This window comes from Atractosteus spatula, chromosome 22 (assembly GCF_055471065.1).
Source record: "Atractosteus spatula isolate fAtrSpa1 chromosome 22, fAtrSpa1.hap1, whole genome shotgun sequence".
Lineage (NCBI taxonomy): Eukaryota > Metazoa > Chordata > Actinopteri > Semionotiformes > Lepisosteidae > Atractosteus > Atractosteus spatula.
The window spans coordinates 14,129,774-14,147,366 of NC_142727.1; the positions used below are offsets into that span (position 1 = coordinate 14,129,774).

Genomic DNA, 17,593 nt, shown 5'->3' on the forward strand with positions numbered 1-17,593 from the left:
CGTCCGCCTACATGGACAGTGACAATGCCCTGCTCCGAGTCAGCTTCTCACCCAGCCCTTCTTTTCCTGCCACTTTGACTGGAGTCCACGGAGTAAATGAACATGACGATGATCCCAATTATCACCCCAAAAGATGGTTAACACTCTGCTCTGCTGTACAAAGATATTTAGTCAACTAAATTTAATTCTACGAAGAAATGCAAAAATGTTCTGTGCTTTGTACAGTATGTATACGAAATGCAGATTTTCATTTCAACAGACCTTCAAATAACAAACTTTGAAACTAAAATAATTAATTTTCATACCTGAACTTTATAACCTTTGAATACCTACCACCTGCAACGTGAGAATTATTCTTTTTTGGGAAACTTTATAATAATCCTTTGAATATCTAAATATACTGTATTGTACGATGTGTTTTTATCAATTATGGTATGGCTTACTCAGAAACCTCTGACAAGCTGAGTAACTCTAGACACTGACTATCCATACAAGTAATTTTCTAGTTTAGTTTGAATTAACATGTTCATAATTTTACAACAATAGAAGTAAAACTAATTGATCTTTAATTACCTGATTTGGTTTTGTCACTCTTTGGATGGCTGGATGCAACATTAACAATTCCAATCAGTTCGTGTCTTGAGCAACTGTTGGAAAAGTTTGATTAACAGTCTATAAATATCATTGCTTCCTTTATACTTTCTTTAAGTGAGTACAACTATGGACTGCTACCTGCTGTGGAGGCTCTGATGATTTATCTTTTACAAAGGCTTCTAGTGAGTGACTTTCTTCCGTGCTAATATTATTTAATAGACAGATTTCGATTTAGATTCCCTCAGTCTGTGGCATGTTGGCATTTTCTTCCTTGTGGTGGACCTGATTTATACCTGAATATATATAAACCATTTCCTCCTCATTGTTTTTACGGTTTCTCATTTTTATCTCAGAGACACCTCATTCTTTATTTTGCTTTTGCCTCTGTAATATTGAAATCTTCTTCTGATTTTATTTTAGCCTCCATTACAATATTATTTTCTATCTCTCTCTTGACCTTTTTAAAAATCCTTTTTACCAGTGCATTAAGTTCATTATATTCCTTCTTTATGCCCGAAGCAGGATATACAGTGTTTAAACTGTGGGCATCCTTTCTCTGGATCTCAATATCTAAATTTTATCATATCTCATTTCTTCATTGTCTGCTTTCCTGAAAATTGTAAACTTGGTTTTGGACTCTGCCAGCACACTTTCAAAATCCACTTCAAAGTGTAGGATTGTATGATCACTGTTCCCTAATGTTTCACTCAACTCTTCTTCCTTACACTATTTTGTTTGTTAGAAAACATTAAGATCAAAAGAAAATTACAAACAAGAGGAGGTCTTTCAGCCCATCTGACCCCGGGATCCAGCTGTTTCTTGAAAGAAACCAAGGTATCAGCTTCAACAGCATGGCTGGGTAGCTCGTTCCATACTCCCACAACCCTTTAGACAAAGAATTACCTCTTGCTCTTGACTTTAAAAGCACTTTCCATGAGTTTCCCCTTGTGTTTCAGTGTTGATTCTGCTGCAATCTGCAGGGTTTCTTTATCTATGCCTTTAAGGATTTTGAATACTTGTATCAGGTTAGAATAATGAAGGCATTCCCTCTAATTGGTGCTGTGACACACTCAGTAGGCACTGATTTGCAAAGTCTGCCACTTTACTTAAGTGAGCAAATTCTAAATCTCCCATAATAACTCATTCTTCCTTCCCAGTGTTCTTGACTGCACTACATAATAATGCTTTAAATTAGATATCTGATCTTGTTGGCCTGTAACTTTGGTTGTATGGAACCTCATTTTCCTCTGTTCTTAATCACATTATAAAACAGGCTTGATTAAGATTGATTTCAGTTTTCAGTTTGAGGTACATTTTTAAATTTGCTTTCAGCTCTAAAAAAAACCCGAAAGGGGTGTTTAAGTGGTTTCAACCTGCACCGTTTTCAGAACACCTCTCGTTCGGGTTTGTCATCTCAGACATGACCAGCCGACCCTCTGCAGGAGAAGCAGATACATTAAAGGTGCTAGTTATCAGTGAGTAAGAGTTCAGCTGGACCTGAATCCAGCAGACACAGGCTTCCAGCAGGCTCAGCGCTGAAACTACTGATCTGGGTTAGTTCCTTGTCCTTTGATGCTATTTTGATGAACAGTGCTATCGTCTTCACCTTTTTCAGCTGCCTCATCTTCTGAAAGCTGTGTATCCACTCATGCTGTATTCTTTGCCATTCTGTTAGCAGAAAGTTTCTTGATTCCAGTTAAGTCACACACTAAGGCAACCCCTTCTATCTCTTGGATTTTGTTCTTAATGATAAATGACATTTAGGTTCACTTCACGAGCACTTAATCACCCAGTTCTTTGCAGTTTTGTTTCTCATGTGAGTTTTCTTTGTGACTCCTCTCCCTCTGCTTCTCCCCTGCTGACACCATCCTCATTCTCCCCACTGCCACTCTCCCTTCAGTGTTTTCTAATTTCTCTGGAGATCCTTGCCTCAGGCCAACAGATGCCCCTCTCACTCAGATGCCACCCACCATCTCTGTGCAGATAACTTGTGTCACAGAGAGGTTTTCCTGTGCCTGAGAAAGTTGGAGCATGTCTGTGCTGTGTCGACAGATTAAGATCTGCAGTTGTTAGCCTTCCCATGGTGCGAGCTCTGAAGATTTCTAAGCTTTTTGAATTTGTTTCCCACAAGGAAAGTGTGTTTGTTTATGCGAGCATACTTTCCCCAGCATGCAACAAAAAACTGTCTTCACCTGCTCTGGCAAAGACCCTTTCTACAGTTTATAAGAACTGAAGACTACATACGTCTACCTGTTTAATTCAGAGATCAACTAATAACATGTAATTACTCATGCCTATTTTAATAAGTCTTAGTATATTTACATTTTTAGTTTTATTTCTCTATCACTTGACCATATCATCAAAGTCTAATCAAAACATTTCATGATCTGGATTTAACAGAGCTATTTTTTAAATGAGTAAAATAGCGCTTCCTGAAATGAAGTATACAGTAGGTCTTGTTTGAAGTCACAGGCATGCCATTCCTGAAAATATTTCAAAGGCAAAATGTAAAAAAAAAACAACAAAAAACTGTGTACTGTATGCTGAACATAATATTGTGAAAACGAGTGAGCTCCGTGGTCAAAGCAAAAGTTACAAAACAAACAGAATCTGTATTGCAAGAAAATAATGAAACGAAATGCAATGCAGGCAATAATTCAAAGTACCAGCTCAAGAAAACAGCAGGCCCTGCCAAACCAATCATGAATTCTGGAAGCAAAACTGGAGTGAGACCGATGGCAAAACCTACCATACTAAAATATTTTACATCACAGTCTTAAATGAAATATCCCCAGAGTAAGCCAACATAAGTCATTTCTATAAACTGCCATTAGAGCAAGATTGAGCAGCTACTGTATTCTTCTCAGTGCTGGATTTCCTCCAGAACTGAATCAAGTAATAGATCAGTGACAGCTCTGAACAATCAGCCAAATAATGAAATTGATATCTACCTTATTGCTTGAAGAATAGATGCTAATAAACTAAAATTAAAAGAAGAAATATTGAAAAAGACTCCAAATCCCAATCACAGAAATAAAAGGCTGGTACAGACAACATACTTTGGTGGACATGCTTAATTATTTTTTTAAGAGCAAGAAATTCGTTTTTCTTAGTATTCTTAACGCATCTGTCATTACGACGGTGTATGTGAACAGTTTAGGTTTTTAACAGGTAGCTGAAGAGATGGTAAAATCTGTGTTGCTGGGCAAAAGAACCCTGAACATAATATAAGAAAATTAAATGTGTCGCAGCACAAGGCAAACATTTAAGTTTTACTGTAAAGAGAGAGATTTCTCACCATGTTCCTGCCCAAGAACTCTTGAAATGTCCTCACTGCAGCTTGGTTTTAATGGTCTATGAACATGATATATTGTTGTACTGTACATTTGTGTTAGATTTCACTAATCTGGTTAAAATATTGTTTTGTTCTTCAATTATTGACTAGAGCATGTGCATCATCATTTTCATATTTTATTGTTTTGATCAGTTCTCACTGGTCAGCATCTAAAACATGTTGGGTGTGTGATCTATTGCCATTTAACATTTTTCTTCTTCTACAAGTTTTGATCAATAGTTTTGATCAAAGGTGTGACATTCAAACATTCTTTCTTTCAAACAAACTTTCTGCTTTTTTATCTTCTGCTACTGACACAGATAAACACTCAAAATGACTAAAAGTGCTGAATCCGACACAAGAAGTATATTTACAGCAAGCTGAACAAATGTAGGACACTGAAGAGGAAAGATACACAGGTGATGCTGCTTTTTCACTGACAGATCCATAAAACACAAGGACTGTAGGTCCTGCAGGTTTTTAAAACACATCTTGTACAAGATTATATAAAGAATGTGTAGAATTTTATCATTTTATTGTGCTAGTGGCTGTGTGAAGATTAAATCCATGTGAGATTCAAAGAGCCTTTCAAAAATACAAATAGGACAGGATAGATATTGATATTGCTCATCACATCATCCCTGGAATATGGATCTTTTTCCAGCCTGGCATTATTTGAAGAAAAGTCAAATTATTGCTTAGGCACAGTGTGCCTGAGTCTATTGCTGGTTGCAGTATAAGGGGGGTGAATTGAATCTCATATACTGTATACAGTTTCTATCTTCTATTATGACAGTAAGAGTACTAAAAATTATACTACCTTGATATAATTAGAATTGATGTTATATCTTTGGTTAATGTGCTTATCTGTGTATTGTGTCAATGTTTCAGCAGAAAATAAACATCAAAACAAATAATTGAAAACAATTGATTAAAGTAGTTTATTGAAGAACTATAATTGGGAAAAGATCACACACCTTACATTTCTGAGGTGCTGTCCAATAAGAATTGATCAAAACAATAAAAATAAGCTTGATGCACACTCTCTAGTCCATAATATGAAGATTATGAAGATTAAGCTTTGAACTAGGTTAGTGGGATCTACTAGGCATTTATATAAATGTAAAGAGCATTCCACTTTTTTAGACCTTTGAAACATAACTGCGGGCGAGAAAAATATTCACGCAGGAAGAGGTTAATACTTGACTTAAAAAAATGTCCTGTAAGCCCAAAAAAAAAACCTTTCATCAGCCAGTGCGTGAGAAATATCGTCTAAATCATTTACAGCACTACTGTAAGACTACAAATCAAGAACTGTAACGGTAAAAACCACCAATCCTGTTTGGGAGGGGAAAAAAAGTAAATTTTTTGGAAAGGCTGTCCTTAAAAACGATGCATGTAGCTATGGAAACTCTCTACAACAGACTCTCCCCTCCCTCTCTCCAGTGGTCCTCCCTATCATCTGAAAGCTACCCCCTCTATTTTGCGCATGTACGGGCAGATAATCCATTGAGCAACTCAACAAGATGGCGAAAGCAAGGCTGGCAGGATTTCTGATCCTCTTCTCTGCACACTGTGAGTCTATGCAGAAATGGGCTGTTTCATGTATTGAACTGTAACGTTATTTTCTTCTTTTCCCCTCTGAACTGTGGGGTGTGCGTGTGTGTGCGTTTCCATTATCCGCAGCTCCACGAAATTGGTACAAGAACAGCTCGAAAGACCCAGCTATAGAGCTTTTTTTTAAAAAAAAATCAGATGAACTCAACGTGGGTTCCTTATTGTTTTATTGTTGTTACAATTAGCTACCTATCCTGCTGCAACGCTGAAGAGAAACGCGAGTGTGCAGTGATAAAAGCTGTCTTTATTGCAGCTTTGGGTTTGGGGGAAGATAACGGTACATACTGAACCCTTCAGGCAATATTCGCGAGATAACGGGACACCCCGGCTCTTATTATTAATATGCTTTCCCCAAAAGCGAAGAATAAATATCTGCTCTGAGCTGCACGTTACATTTTGAAATCTCTGGGTCGGGAAAAAAAAAGTAAAGGTGGCGTTTGCTTGCTTCTTAACTTAATATATATCTGAAGTCCGGATGTGAGACGGGTGTTTCGCCGTCTGTTTTCTGGGGAACCTCAGCTACGACAAAGACGACGACCACAAAAAAAAAAAAACAAGTTTTGTCGGGTGATTGGTAGCAAGACGTTATTTAGCGAATCGCGGTGACTGTGTGGTTAGAGAGAGCTCAGGCTGGGACATTTTCACGCGTGTTTTGAAGCCGGGATACGCGGAGTACACGGATAAAACTTGGGAGTTGAGAGAGAGAGAGAGAGAAAGAGAGAGAGAGAAGTGGGAGAAAAGTTGGTGCGAGGGATGCAGGATAGCGGCCGTGCGGTCGGGAGCGCCGGCTGGAGCGGACGGTCCGCGGCTCGGCGGGGGTCGCCGGCTGAGCGCACCGGTCCCGCAGCGGTCCCGCACCGCCGCTCCGTGCGACAGCAGGGCTGAGCCGGAGCCGGCATGCGTGGCCGGTGGGACAGCAGGCGATTTCAGTCCGTTATAGTCACCCTCCTCCCTCCGCCCCGCAGCGGTCTGTCTTGTTTTTTTGTATTGTGGCAAGTCATGTGGCATTTGTAATACAATATAAAAATATCATTACAATGTTACTAATATAATATTAAAAATATTATGAAACAGAATGTAAATATTTTTCACTCGCTGTTATTATTGTTGTGGTGGTGGTGGTGGTTATTATTATTGCAGAGCACAGTGACGGTCAACGCAGTAGTTTGCCTTGTTTATTATGTTTTGTAGTTTATTGTGAGTTTAGAAGGAATACAGTAGGTGTTTCAGAGGCAGTAGAAGAATAAATGTAAACAGCGCACCAAGGTGTCCCCGAAGTACAGCTTCTCACTGTAAATAGTGTAAAGTTTCAGTGTTGCGGCTTCATAAACATGCTGTATCTTATGGTCGTGTGCTTTAAAACACTTTTTGCTCTGATTCTTCAGTGCAGCTGTTAATCGGAGCGGGTAACTGTACTGTAGGTAGTCCCATCTAATCTTACTTAAATAAAATGCCACCCACGCCTTTAACAGAATTAGAAGGAGAACTGAAAACTCAATCAACTGATTATACCTCTCACTAGCAGGGCTATGCTGATTCTGAAAAGCCTACTGTGCATATTTACAGGAGTGAAAATGTTATTCTTGAAGGCTTTATAGCTTTGACTTTCATGAAGAAAAAAACAGCACAACATACCAAATGCGTCAGTTTAATTTGCTTGCTGTGAAGTGGGTTATCTTGCTGCTTAATTAGCAACAACATCAGTGGCATGAAAATGTCTTGTGCATTACAGTCCCTAACTCTGTGTGTTGATGCCGCTAAACAGAAATTTTCGTACTTGCCTCGTTACCACCTCGTAATTAATGTCCTGACACACCAAGCAATTCAGTAATGAAGAAGCTAATGATCTGTGTCATTGGACTACCTAACCGAAGCAGCGTGGGTCGTGTGTAGGAAAGATAGTTTATACTACAACTATCAGCATAATCAGCTGGTTCTTGTTAATTACTGTACATCTGTAATTTCAGTATTGTGCAGATACTCTTTAGGGTAGTCTACCCAATTATAGCACTGATGAAGGCTGAATGAAAGTATAACTCAGACATTAGCAGGGAAGTCAACTCAGTGCTCATCGAAGCTAAATATGTTTATATTTTTATCTATAACATATATATATAGACATTTGTAAACCTGCAAACTTTAAAGAGTAATAAAAATTGGTATGTGTTTTCTAGGAGTTTGAAAACAACTCTCAATGTTTTACATTCATTTAAATGTTGTACCCTAAATTCAATTAGGGACATTCACATAGCCTGAAAAATTAAATACAGTATCTACAAGTAGATCAATGATTCAGCAGTTGTTTGGCATGACTTTCTTTTCCTGCTTGCTTTGCATCTCTTAAAATAGCCTTTGAAGATATTATCATTTTAAAAAGAATTATCGGGCTTTACAAATCGGGCTAGAAGCTTCTTTTCTAACTTCAACGATCAAAATAATGTAGGCATGAAAAGCCCACTTTAAACTTAAACTTTAAACTAAAACAATATTGACGGGTTCCCTTTTTTTAAAAAATGTTTCAACAATGAAAAAATCCTTTTGCAGCACAGTTTCTGCTGATCTGTCTTCAAACATGGCGTGTGGAAAAGCAGGCCCACGTTATTGCCAACAGTCATTTTGCAGAAATGTGTCCATTGTGGTTATCAAGAGCTATTGTGTTAGACACTCTAAAATATTTTTTTTAAATATAGTTACTGAGTCTGAAATACTTGGGCCGTGTGCTCATAACTTCAGATTCAATAGCCGAAAGAGCTTCCCTGCTGTGCTGTGCCATTTTTATGTATTTTTCCTGCCAGGGAAAAGGAATTAAAGATGAAGCTGTTTCTGGGTTTCGTTTTGTTTGTTATGACACTGTGGAGGTTACTGCTTCTATTGTTGTTTAAGATTTAATTCTTCTTGAAGAGAGGAATTTAATACTACCTCCAGCCAAAACAACGTGGTGCCAAGATATTTTGAAGCAGTACGATACTCAGTGGAACATTTCCAAACTAGTGTAAAGCCATGTTTAGAGATTCAGCTTTTTCTTTATTTATAGCCTCTGAAGTGACCTGTCCCGGGACAATCTTTAGAGATAGGCTTTAAAGATTTTTTTTTTTATTCCAGTCGGGAGGTGTGATTGGCAGTAGATTTGATGGTTTGGCACTTGTCATTTATTTTTAACTCCTCATCAGAGAAAAGATAATGTAGTTCTTTTACGCAGAGCGACAAACCAGAAACAAATATTACTGGTAGCAAAGCCCCCCTTCTGCTAGCCTGTTGGTTCCATTAAGAGTTTTGTGTGAATTAATTGAACTTCATCTTTTGGTCAGAAAGGTAAATGTTCCAAAAAGACACTTGGAAAACCTGTAAAATAATAGTGTATGAATAGTTCAAGCTTTGTTTATCTATATTTTTAATGTTGACATAAAACATTCAGGTTGGCAAAAAATAATCATTCGAAGTCTGCCCCTTTCAGCTAAAGCATATCTAGCAGAATGAAAGTCCATCGATGTCAAGTCAACCCGTGATTCAAGAAGGTGAGAAAGCTACCTTTAAAACGTCTTCAAATAATAGTCAAATATCCTGCATCTTTCTGTGCCTTAGAATCTCTGGAGAGGATAAGTAAGACTTGGCTGGTAAGTGGATTTGTTTTCGCATCACCTTAGGCTATAGAATATTTTGTTTGTATTTTTATCACTGTGCTGGTGAAGTCTTGCAGAGTCTCCACTGACTGCCACGGTGCCACCCTGTTCTTTTGCAACAGAATATAAAGTGCTTAACTTCTTGTTCCTGCCTTCTCCTTGATGTTAGGCTGGAATGATCCTCATACTGTACATCGAGGGGGAGCGCTTTGATCTCCAGAAGACTGTCGGACTTCTCGCAGTTCGTAATCTTTACTTTGGGCTCCGTTCTGCAACTGTCTGGAAATTGGTTGGCAGGAGGACTAAGAAGAGCTCTGTGACAACTGCTGAAGCAAAATATGGTTCTATGGCGATGCCAGTGTATTGTAGCTGACACATTGGAGGCATTCTGCCTGTGTCCCACCATATTCAGGCATGGGAAAGTGAAGCTGCATTTGGAGTTCCTCATTCTAATGTGCAAAAGAATATCTCACCCAATTTCTATGTACTTTATGTTTGTCAGAGTCCTGACAAAGATTCATGAACAATTGTGATATTTATTATTGTGTGTTAGACTTTTTCAAGAGCATGGAAAAACAGCTTGAAGGGTCTATTTATGGATGCCACATGCAGTGCATCTCTAAAATGACCAGAACTAGAGAGCAACTCACAGCATGCTGTAATGGGCACGCAAGCTGGTGAAACACTGTACTGTAGTTTTGTGGCATTATTCCAGACTGCTGGCGAAAAGCTTCACTACTGGTAAAAACAATGACACAAGTTGCTTTAAAGAAGCACCTGAAGCTAAGTGCTTTTTTCCTCCTTCCCACAGCTTTTGATCAGAAAGGTCAAAGTGAAAGACACTGGCAGAACTTTTCCTGGGAGTCAGAGAAATAATTCTAGGGATTTAGCCAGATGAGTACATACTCTGACATCAAAACACAAGCAAGGAGCTTGGCACATTGATGAAAGTGCTGAATCTCAGTAGTTTTATGTAGTACACTGCAGTTTGCAGCATGTATAAAATTCTGTGGAAGCTGGCCACTGTTTTTGGTATTATCACAGAGTCACGCTAAAAAATAGACCCTTTTTGAAATCAGAAAATTGAAGTAGTTGCTAGATTATTTGGTTCTCAGGACCTCTATAGAGTAGCTAAAATGTCTCATTGGTTATTTGTGTGTTCTCCCAATTTAATTGGGCTTTCCGTTAACTGAATGTTGGATAGCGTTTCCTCAGCAGATTGTACAATGTGGAAAACAGGGGGTTTAATGGACGTTTCAATAGTTTCCTTAGTAACAATAGGGCAACAATAATAATTACAACATGTACTGGTCATTACATTCCTTTTGGATTACAAGTTTTAAAAAATCCCATGTCTCCAATGAGGCCTTACAATTGGAAATAAGTTTGTTTTCGAAAATATTGACACGAGAAGGATTAGAAAAAAAACAATAAATTGTTAGTGTAGGCATTTGTCTCAGAAAAGGTACAGCTGGATGAATAGGAGTATGTAGGGCCTATGTAGGGCTTGAAAAGGTGTTTATGACACATGCACTTCAATGACTTTACTGGACAAAGTTGAAAAACTGGGAAAAAATGAAGAGTAAGAGTCTCTTTTGTTCTTTATAAAGCTTATAATCTGCTGGTAGTCATTTGAAAATGACAATGAGTACATTCGGTGCACCAGTTTGTTTGGGAGAAGATGTTAATGCTTTTCGTAAGACAGAGACACATCCTGTCTGGAGAAACCTATTGTTTTCAGATGGTGATGATTAATCCACAGGTTCAGTCTGGTTGACCTAAGTGTGGTTTCCTTAAAAAAAAAAAGGAGTTCAGTGGCCAGCCACGTACTTTAGAAATCCAATTGCTCTGTATATATGACAGACCAGAGCTAGGAATGCTTAGACTTTGAACCAAAGAAGGCTGCACATGTCCTGTAGCTCATGTGTTCTAATATACCAGAACAGCTGAGGAACGGTGGGGTGGAAGAAGCTGATGGGAACGGCACAGCAAGCAGAACTCTGGCTACATTTTTCCCAGTCGCAGGCTGTTCCTGTGGGTAGCAGATGGGATGTGTAGCACATACCTTATTGCACGAGTGGATCTACAAATGCTTGGAAGCTTAAAGATTTAGAAGAGATTCCTCTGGCCCTGTTCCATTAGCACGTCTTTACGATCCTTAAAAAAACGTATGGATTAGTCAGGCCTTCCTTAAAATATAAAAACATACCAAATGGTCTTCCCTAGAACATAGCCGATGATTAGCTGAAGGTTCTGAAGATAAGCATCAGAATTCTATTATTGTTTCATAAGCAGGATTCTCTGTACATTCTTCACCGAGTACTCGAAAGGCTGGTTTTATTCAGTCATATCCCGTTTTTATTAAAAGCTTTTTTCCCCCTCTTTTGCAAAGAGGAGCAGATGTTAGAAGGGAAAGCCAGGCTAGACCAGTGGCTTTTCAGGAATGGCAAACATGCATTCTTTGGATGTCAGTAAGAATATTATGAGGAAGACGGGCATTGATCAAAATAGTGCCTGGCTGCTACTGTGAAAATAAGCGGTGAAGCAGCTTCATTGAAATGTTGGCAGGTTTTTTAAACAGTCGAATAAAATGCATTTCTTTGAATGTTGATGACATTTACAAGAAAGCTGCGCTAATATTGTCATATTCAGCATGACTGACCTAGGTGTTCTCCACAGTCTTAACATAAAACATGAATGGGTTATATATTCAGGTGAAAATGCACAGATATCTCCTTTCTAGTTAAAATGTTTATGTCTAGTCTCCATTTCTTTAGAGATTAAATGAGAATGATTTACTAGAGAAAAGTCTTATAGTGTATGTGAAAAGTATTTGAAAACCTTCTCAGTACATTTTTAAAAGGAGCTAAAAGCTACTGTTTATTTTGCCAAGAAATTCCTTTATTTATGCAATGTTCACTCTTTGTCTAGTTTAATTTTGTAAACTAGACAACTAATAACTATATAACTGTCTGTAACTAATTTTGTAAATCACACTTTTCCAAATTAATTACATTTGGAAAATATTTTAACAAATTGCATTGTAAGATTTGCATTTCATGGAATTGAAATTTACAGCATATCAATAAGTCAAAGAGAGCTGCAGTTTATCCAAAAGGCACTGAAATGCTGTCAACATGGAGTTGTAAATAGTAGTTGATCTACTTGAGCTCTGAAGATTTGTATAACATCAAGGGAAATCAAAATAAGAAATAAGAATAAATTAGACATCTTTATGACACCATTTTGCTCTTAAGGAAATTTACTTTTATTACAATTTTTTCTAATTTATTAGTCTCTGTACAGTTATCAGATCAGATCAGTTAACCCATCAGATAATTCTAATGCATAAAAAATGCAGTGAGCAGAGTTCTTTCTTTTGAAATGGTTACAAAAGTGCCACTAGTCTCATCATCCGAAAGTGAAACTTTCCACGGAAACATTTTCAGTGTTAGAATAACATATGAATACAGTGTCTGTCACCCTCTCCTAACATTTGGCTCATTGGGTAACATGTACGGTATGTCTGCATGTATATGTAGACTTAAAACACAGGCTCAACGTTACATGAATTTTGATTGCATTATCAAACCCCTATCAAACTGGCAGTACAGTACCTCAGTCCTCAGGGGAAGGGCGTGACTGGAATTGTATATGTGTGCATCAGACACATGATTGGATTTCTATCGTGAGGATCCCAAATGGGATCAAATGGGTTTTTATTTTAAAATTACAGCTCCTAATCCTAATGGGGGTCGCTCAAGTATCTTTATTTTTGGGATCTACTGGCTCAGCTAACAAGGAGAGAAAACCCCTAAATCTCACAGCACTCTTTGTCCCTCTTGAAATTTCTGTTTTTGGTATCCTAAAGGGAAAACATGTACAGTAGTATCATAAGACCAACCAAACCACATCTGCTGGAAAAGTGAACATTGTGGTTAGTGTTAAAATAACTGTATCAATTCTGAGATCTGAATGAAAAGAAAAAGCTTTTGTTGGCCTTTTGCGAATGTTGGTTGTTTTCTTTTAAAACCTGTTTACAGAACCTTGATAACTAGTGTTTTTTTAAATATAAGCACTGATAAGACTTCTGTAAACTCGCTTTTCCGAGGGAAATGAAGAACGCTTCCCCTGAAAACATTCCAAGAGAATTCTCTGCTTGGAGGTTTTCCAACAGCATTAAATAAGATAAGTACTTAAATGCTGTAATCTTAAAATGTCAGAACTGCAAAGTCAGCTAAAAGTAAAGTTAAAAGCCTCAACAACTATATTTTATAGCATTTGGCTTGAGTGGTTAATCAATATTGCTGTAACTGACAGAAAAGTGATTTAATTCCTGCGCACTTAAAGCGGGGATCTTAGCCATCTGTCACACAGTTTGAGTGTAATTACTAGCAGGAACAAAGGTAAAGTGACAATGTTCTGACTTGCTGTGGGGAATTTAATGTATTGGCCAAAATACATTGGCAGGACAGGGAACGTTTTCAATTATGTCTTGAAAGTAAAGAGTATGAAGATGCTATGTCTAAATACAACTAAAAAAATCAAGAGTTTCAAGACTAAGTGGAGGGGTTGTTTTTCCATTTTCTTTTGGTTTCCCTATTGTGTCCTGTCAAATCCCAAGCCTTTACATGAAATTAGATATTTACTTCATTGGATTTTGGTCTTATTCTAAGTTTTTAAGCTTCATAATTAAAAGAGGCAGAGTAATAATCATCTGAGATTCTTAACTGTAACTCATTTAACGTTTTGTTCTGATACCTTTAATTACTTATTGAATTAGTGAACTAATAAAGTTAAGCACTTCTCAGATGGACATTAGATGTGAAGGAGTATGATTTCTATCCCTGTAGGTAAAGAGTTTATGTATATATTAACTATGATAGGATATCTGGAAAAAGAAAAACAATATTGGAACCTTTTTAACCTTTTTTAGTTCTTAAACAGATGCAGTGGTTTCTACAGTATCTTCCATATGATAGCCCTAATTTTTGTTGCTTTCAGCTTTATCTGTGTGCCAGCCCCGGTATCTGCATTGAAAGCTGCAATTTCATTTGTTTGAACGACCGCTTTTTTGTGAAACTCAGTGAGAATGAAATTCATGTGTTTACAGTCTTTGGTGAACAATTTTACATCTTTAATAGTCCTTGGAACAGATGGAACGATCTAATTATAAATAGTATAAGTACCGTTCTTCCGTGATCTTTCATTGAAATGACTGGAAAAATTGCATTTTCATGTTTACATCACACCAATACATGAAGTGTGAAATCAAATGTCATTTTTTTTGGTGGTACAGAGCCAATGTGTAATGTTCCAGAAATTCTAGATACAGTATTTTTGAGGCTACAGGTTTTACAGGTTATGTTGTGTTTGCGTGAAGACACCGCGGGAATCGGAAGATTCAGTCTGATTCTTGATGTCCCCCTGTGATTGCATTTTGGTTGACATCCAAAGGTGTTCTTTATTTAAAGAAAAAGGGCGACAGAAATAGTGCCTCGTGCTGCTCACGATTTTGTATCTCCTTGTTAGGATGCTGCCGCTGTGGTGACAAAATTGGAATGTGAGCATCTGTCTATATTTATTAGGGTCGCCAGAGAAGTCTTTCTTTGATATTTTGTCTTAGCCTTAATAAATAGGTGTTTCATCCTGTGATTAAAAGACGATGCAAAACAAGTTTTAAACTTAAACAAGTTTTTTGGATTCATGAAAAGGGACTTTTGGGGTCTACACATGAGTACACTGGTGGGTTTACTGATTTACTGTTTTTATGTTCTTGGATTAAAGCAGTAGGAAAGCAGGAAAATAGACTATATCAAGCTGTTTTTCCCTAAAACATTTATTTTCTGCTAATTGTAAGGCACAGTAGACATCGTAATTTTTCAGACCATAATATATATATATATTTATATTTATAACCCTGCCCAGTGACACAATTGTGGGAATCTGATGTACAGTAGAAAGAGAGGAAGATTTCTAGGAAGAAGTGCTAGAGATCAAGATTATGATGATTATATTTTATGTAAGTGCTTATGAAATCTGTTTCAGCAACATCCCTACAACCTTCTCACATCTCAACTGAGAAACTTTCAAAATAGAAAGTGACAAACAGCATTCAGGTTTCTGTCTCAGTGACAATGGCTGGAATTTAAGAATGCAGTCCTGGTCATCAGTCATACCCTTTATGGGTTTGACAACACATTTAAGTGCTGCTTGAGAAGATTTGCCCACATTTTAAAGCTGCATTAATAATGAAATCTTACTTTGGAAGACTAGATTTTGAAAAACACGGTTGGGGGAGATTCTCAAAGAAATAACTTAAACTCAAATAGCAGTCTGCCCTCATAGCCTCATGGGTACATGTTAATGGATATCTTCATCTTTTTTATGATTATAATTTGATTAATGTCTGCAATACAGACTACATTTGTTTTTAATCCTGTGAAATGTCTATGTTTGCAGAATTCCCCTCCAGAAGTCCTTTAATGACTTCATTATTAACTCATGAATTTGTATTAATACAAAAGACATCCTTGTGTGGCACTGGGTACAGAACTGTCCAGTTGCAAAGCGAGGTTGAGCGAACAACAAAAGACTGATTCACTTGGCAAGTGTTTTTGGCCTTTAAAAATCTGAAACAACATTAAACTGAAATGAGTTTTGATCCCCTTTGAATCATTTTTTTTGTACAGTGTGGAAGAAGTTCATCTCACTGGCTGGCATCTCCCAGGGATAGCCGTTGTGAAGAAGAGTGAGAAAATGCTCATCACGGATGGGTTAGAGTTTTAAACTCAAGCTTCGGTTGAGATGTGCTATGTAATTTGTGCTGTGCAAAATTAATATTTTAGTAAGCTATTCTCAGTGCCACAGGATGATCTACCATGTTACTTTTTTACTGAGATAGCATCTCGAACCGAAGCCAGTCCATTTCCTCACCCACTAGCCTCCTCCATCACATCCTGTCTCTCCAGGCATCTGCTGTACGCCAGCTTCCGCCTTGCCAGCATCTGCTTTCCCTGAGTCAAGCCGTCTTGTTCTAGGTCTTCCTTGTGGCCTCTTTCCCTCAATATCCTCTTCTGCTAGCTCTGTTAGTAGGTCTGGATCTCTTCTCATCACATGGCCATACCACCGTAGTCTTCTTCCTTTGACAGTAGCAACAATGTCAGGGTCCTTATACAGCTCTCTTAATTCTCTGTCTTTCCTTCTTCTCCATTCTTCATTTTCTTTCACTGGTGCAAAAATTAAGACACTGTTTTCAAAAGCATCTGTTTAGTGAGAGTCCACAGCTCTGCCCCATGCAGTTCTGCTGGCTGGATTATTGTCTTGTTTATCCTTGTTTTGGTTGTTCGTGACAGCAGTTTTGACTTCATCATTTCCCCCATAGCAAATCTGGATCTAATTCCAGCCTGAATCCTCGCTAGAATTTCCAGGAATTTTCTTCCTCTATAATATTTTTCTCTTGAATCACACCTCCCAAATACTTAAAATCTTCCACTTTCCTGAAGGACATTCCCTCTACTTCCAGGGAGCCATTTGTATTTCCTCGTCTACTTACAGGGAGGTATTTAGATTTGTCAATATTGATCTCTAGACCCACTCCATTGGCCTCCTTCACTAAAACCCTTGTCATGTCTCTCAATTCTTGTTCCCTTTGACCTATGAGCACTACATCATCTGCGTAGGCTTAAATATTGATCTTTCTGCCTAACTTAATTCCCATTTCCATTTCTGCGACTTTCCTTATGGCTCTTTCCAACGCTAAATTGAATAGCAGTGGGGACAGGCAGTCTGCTTTTTGACGCAGGTCTTTACCTCAAACACTTCTGATAGTCGCCCATTCACTCTTACTCTGCATCTTGAGCCATCAACACACATTTTTGTCAGTCTTATCAGTTTCTCTGGGATTCCTGATTTTTCCATTTCTCTCCAAATCGTTTTACTCTAAATATGTATTCATAAATACTTAACTGGGATTTTAAGTTTTGCATGGTGATTTTATTGAGCATGGGGACATGTATTCCTCTGAAGCTAAGGAATTCTGGTTGCGTGTTTAACGAAGGCTAATTTTTTAAGCAGAACAGAAGACGCATGAATTAGTCATGGCATGCGTACAGCTGCTTCTAGTAAAGCGCTTGCTCAACTAGTCAAGCGTTTTACATTTTTCTTGGCATGCCATTCATTGATTCAGAGCGTCTAATGTCCTAGCCATAGTTAGCTGCATCATCCAGTATTGGAATGATATTCTTTTCAATTATTTGTCCAGGCTTACACTGCAGCTAGCCCTGTACTCAATGAATATGTGCATCCACTTAACCTTGTGGTGATGGTGGGATATGATCCCAAGAAAAAAAAAACATAATTTAGCTAAATGATTTTTAAATGTATGTCACTGTTCACATGACATACATGTTAAATGGAATCGGTGATT

At 37.8% G+C, this 17,593-nt stretch overlaps 1 protein-coding gene across 1 annotated transcript in view; it reads left to right on the forward strand.

Moving 5' to 3' along the window:
- The first annotated feature begins 5,417 nt into the window (after window positions 1–5,417).
- LOC148816841 (junctional adhesion molecule 3B-like) overlaps window positions 5,418–17,593 on the forward strand; it is a 54,873-nt gene continuing 42,697 nt past the window's right edge. Inside the window, exon 1 of the mRNA XM_088939435.1 lies at window positions 5,418–5,503. Coding sequence (XP_088795561.1) covers window positions 5,455–5,503 — 49 coding nt within the window. The 5' untranslated portion in view covers window positions 5,418–5,454. The remainder of the gene's footprint in view (window positions 5,504–17,593) is intronic.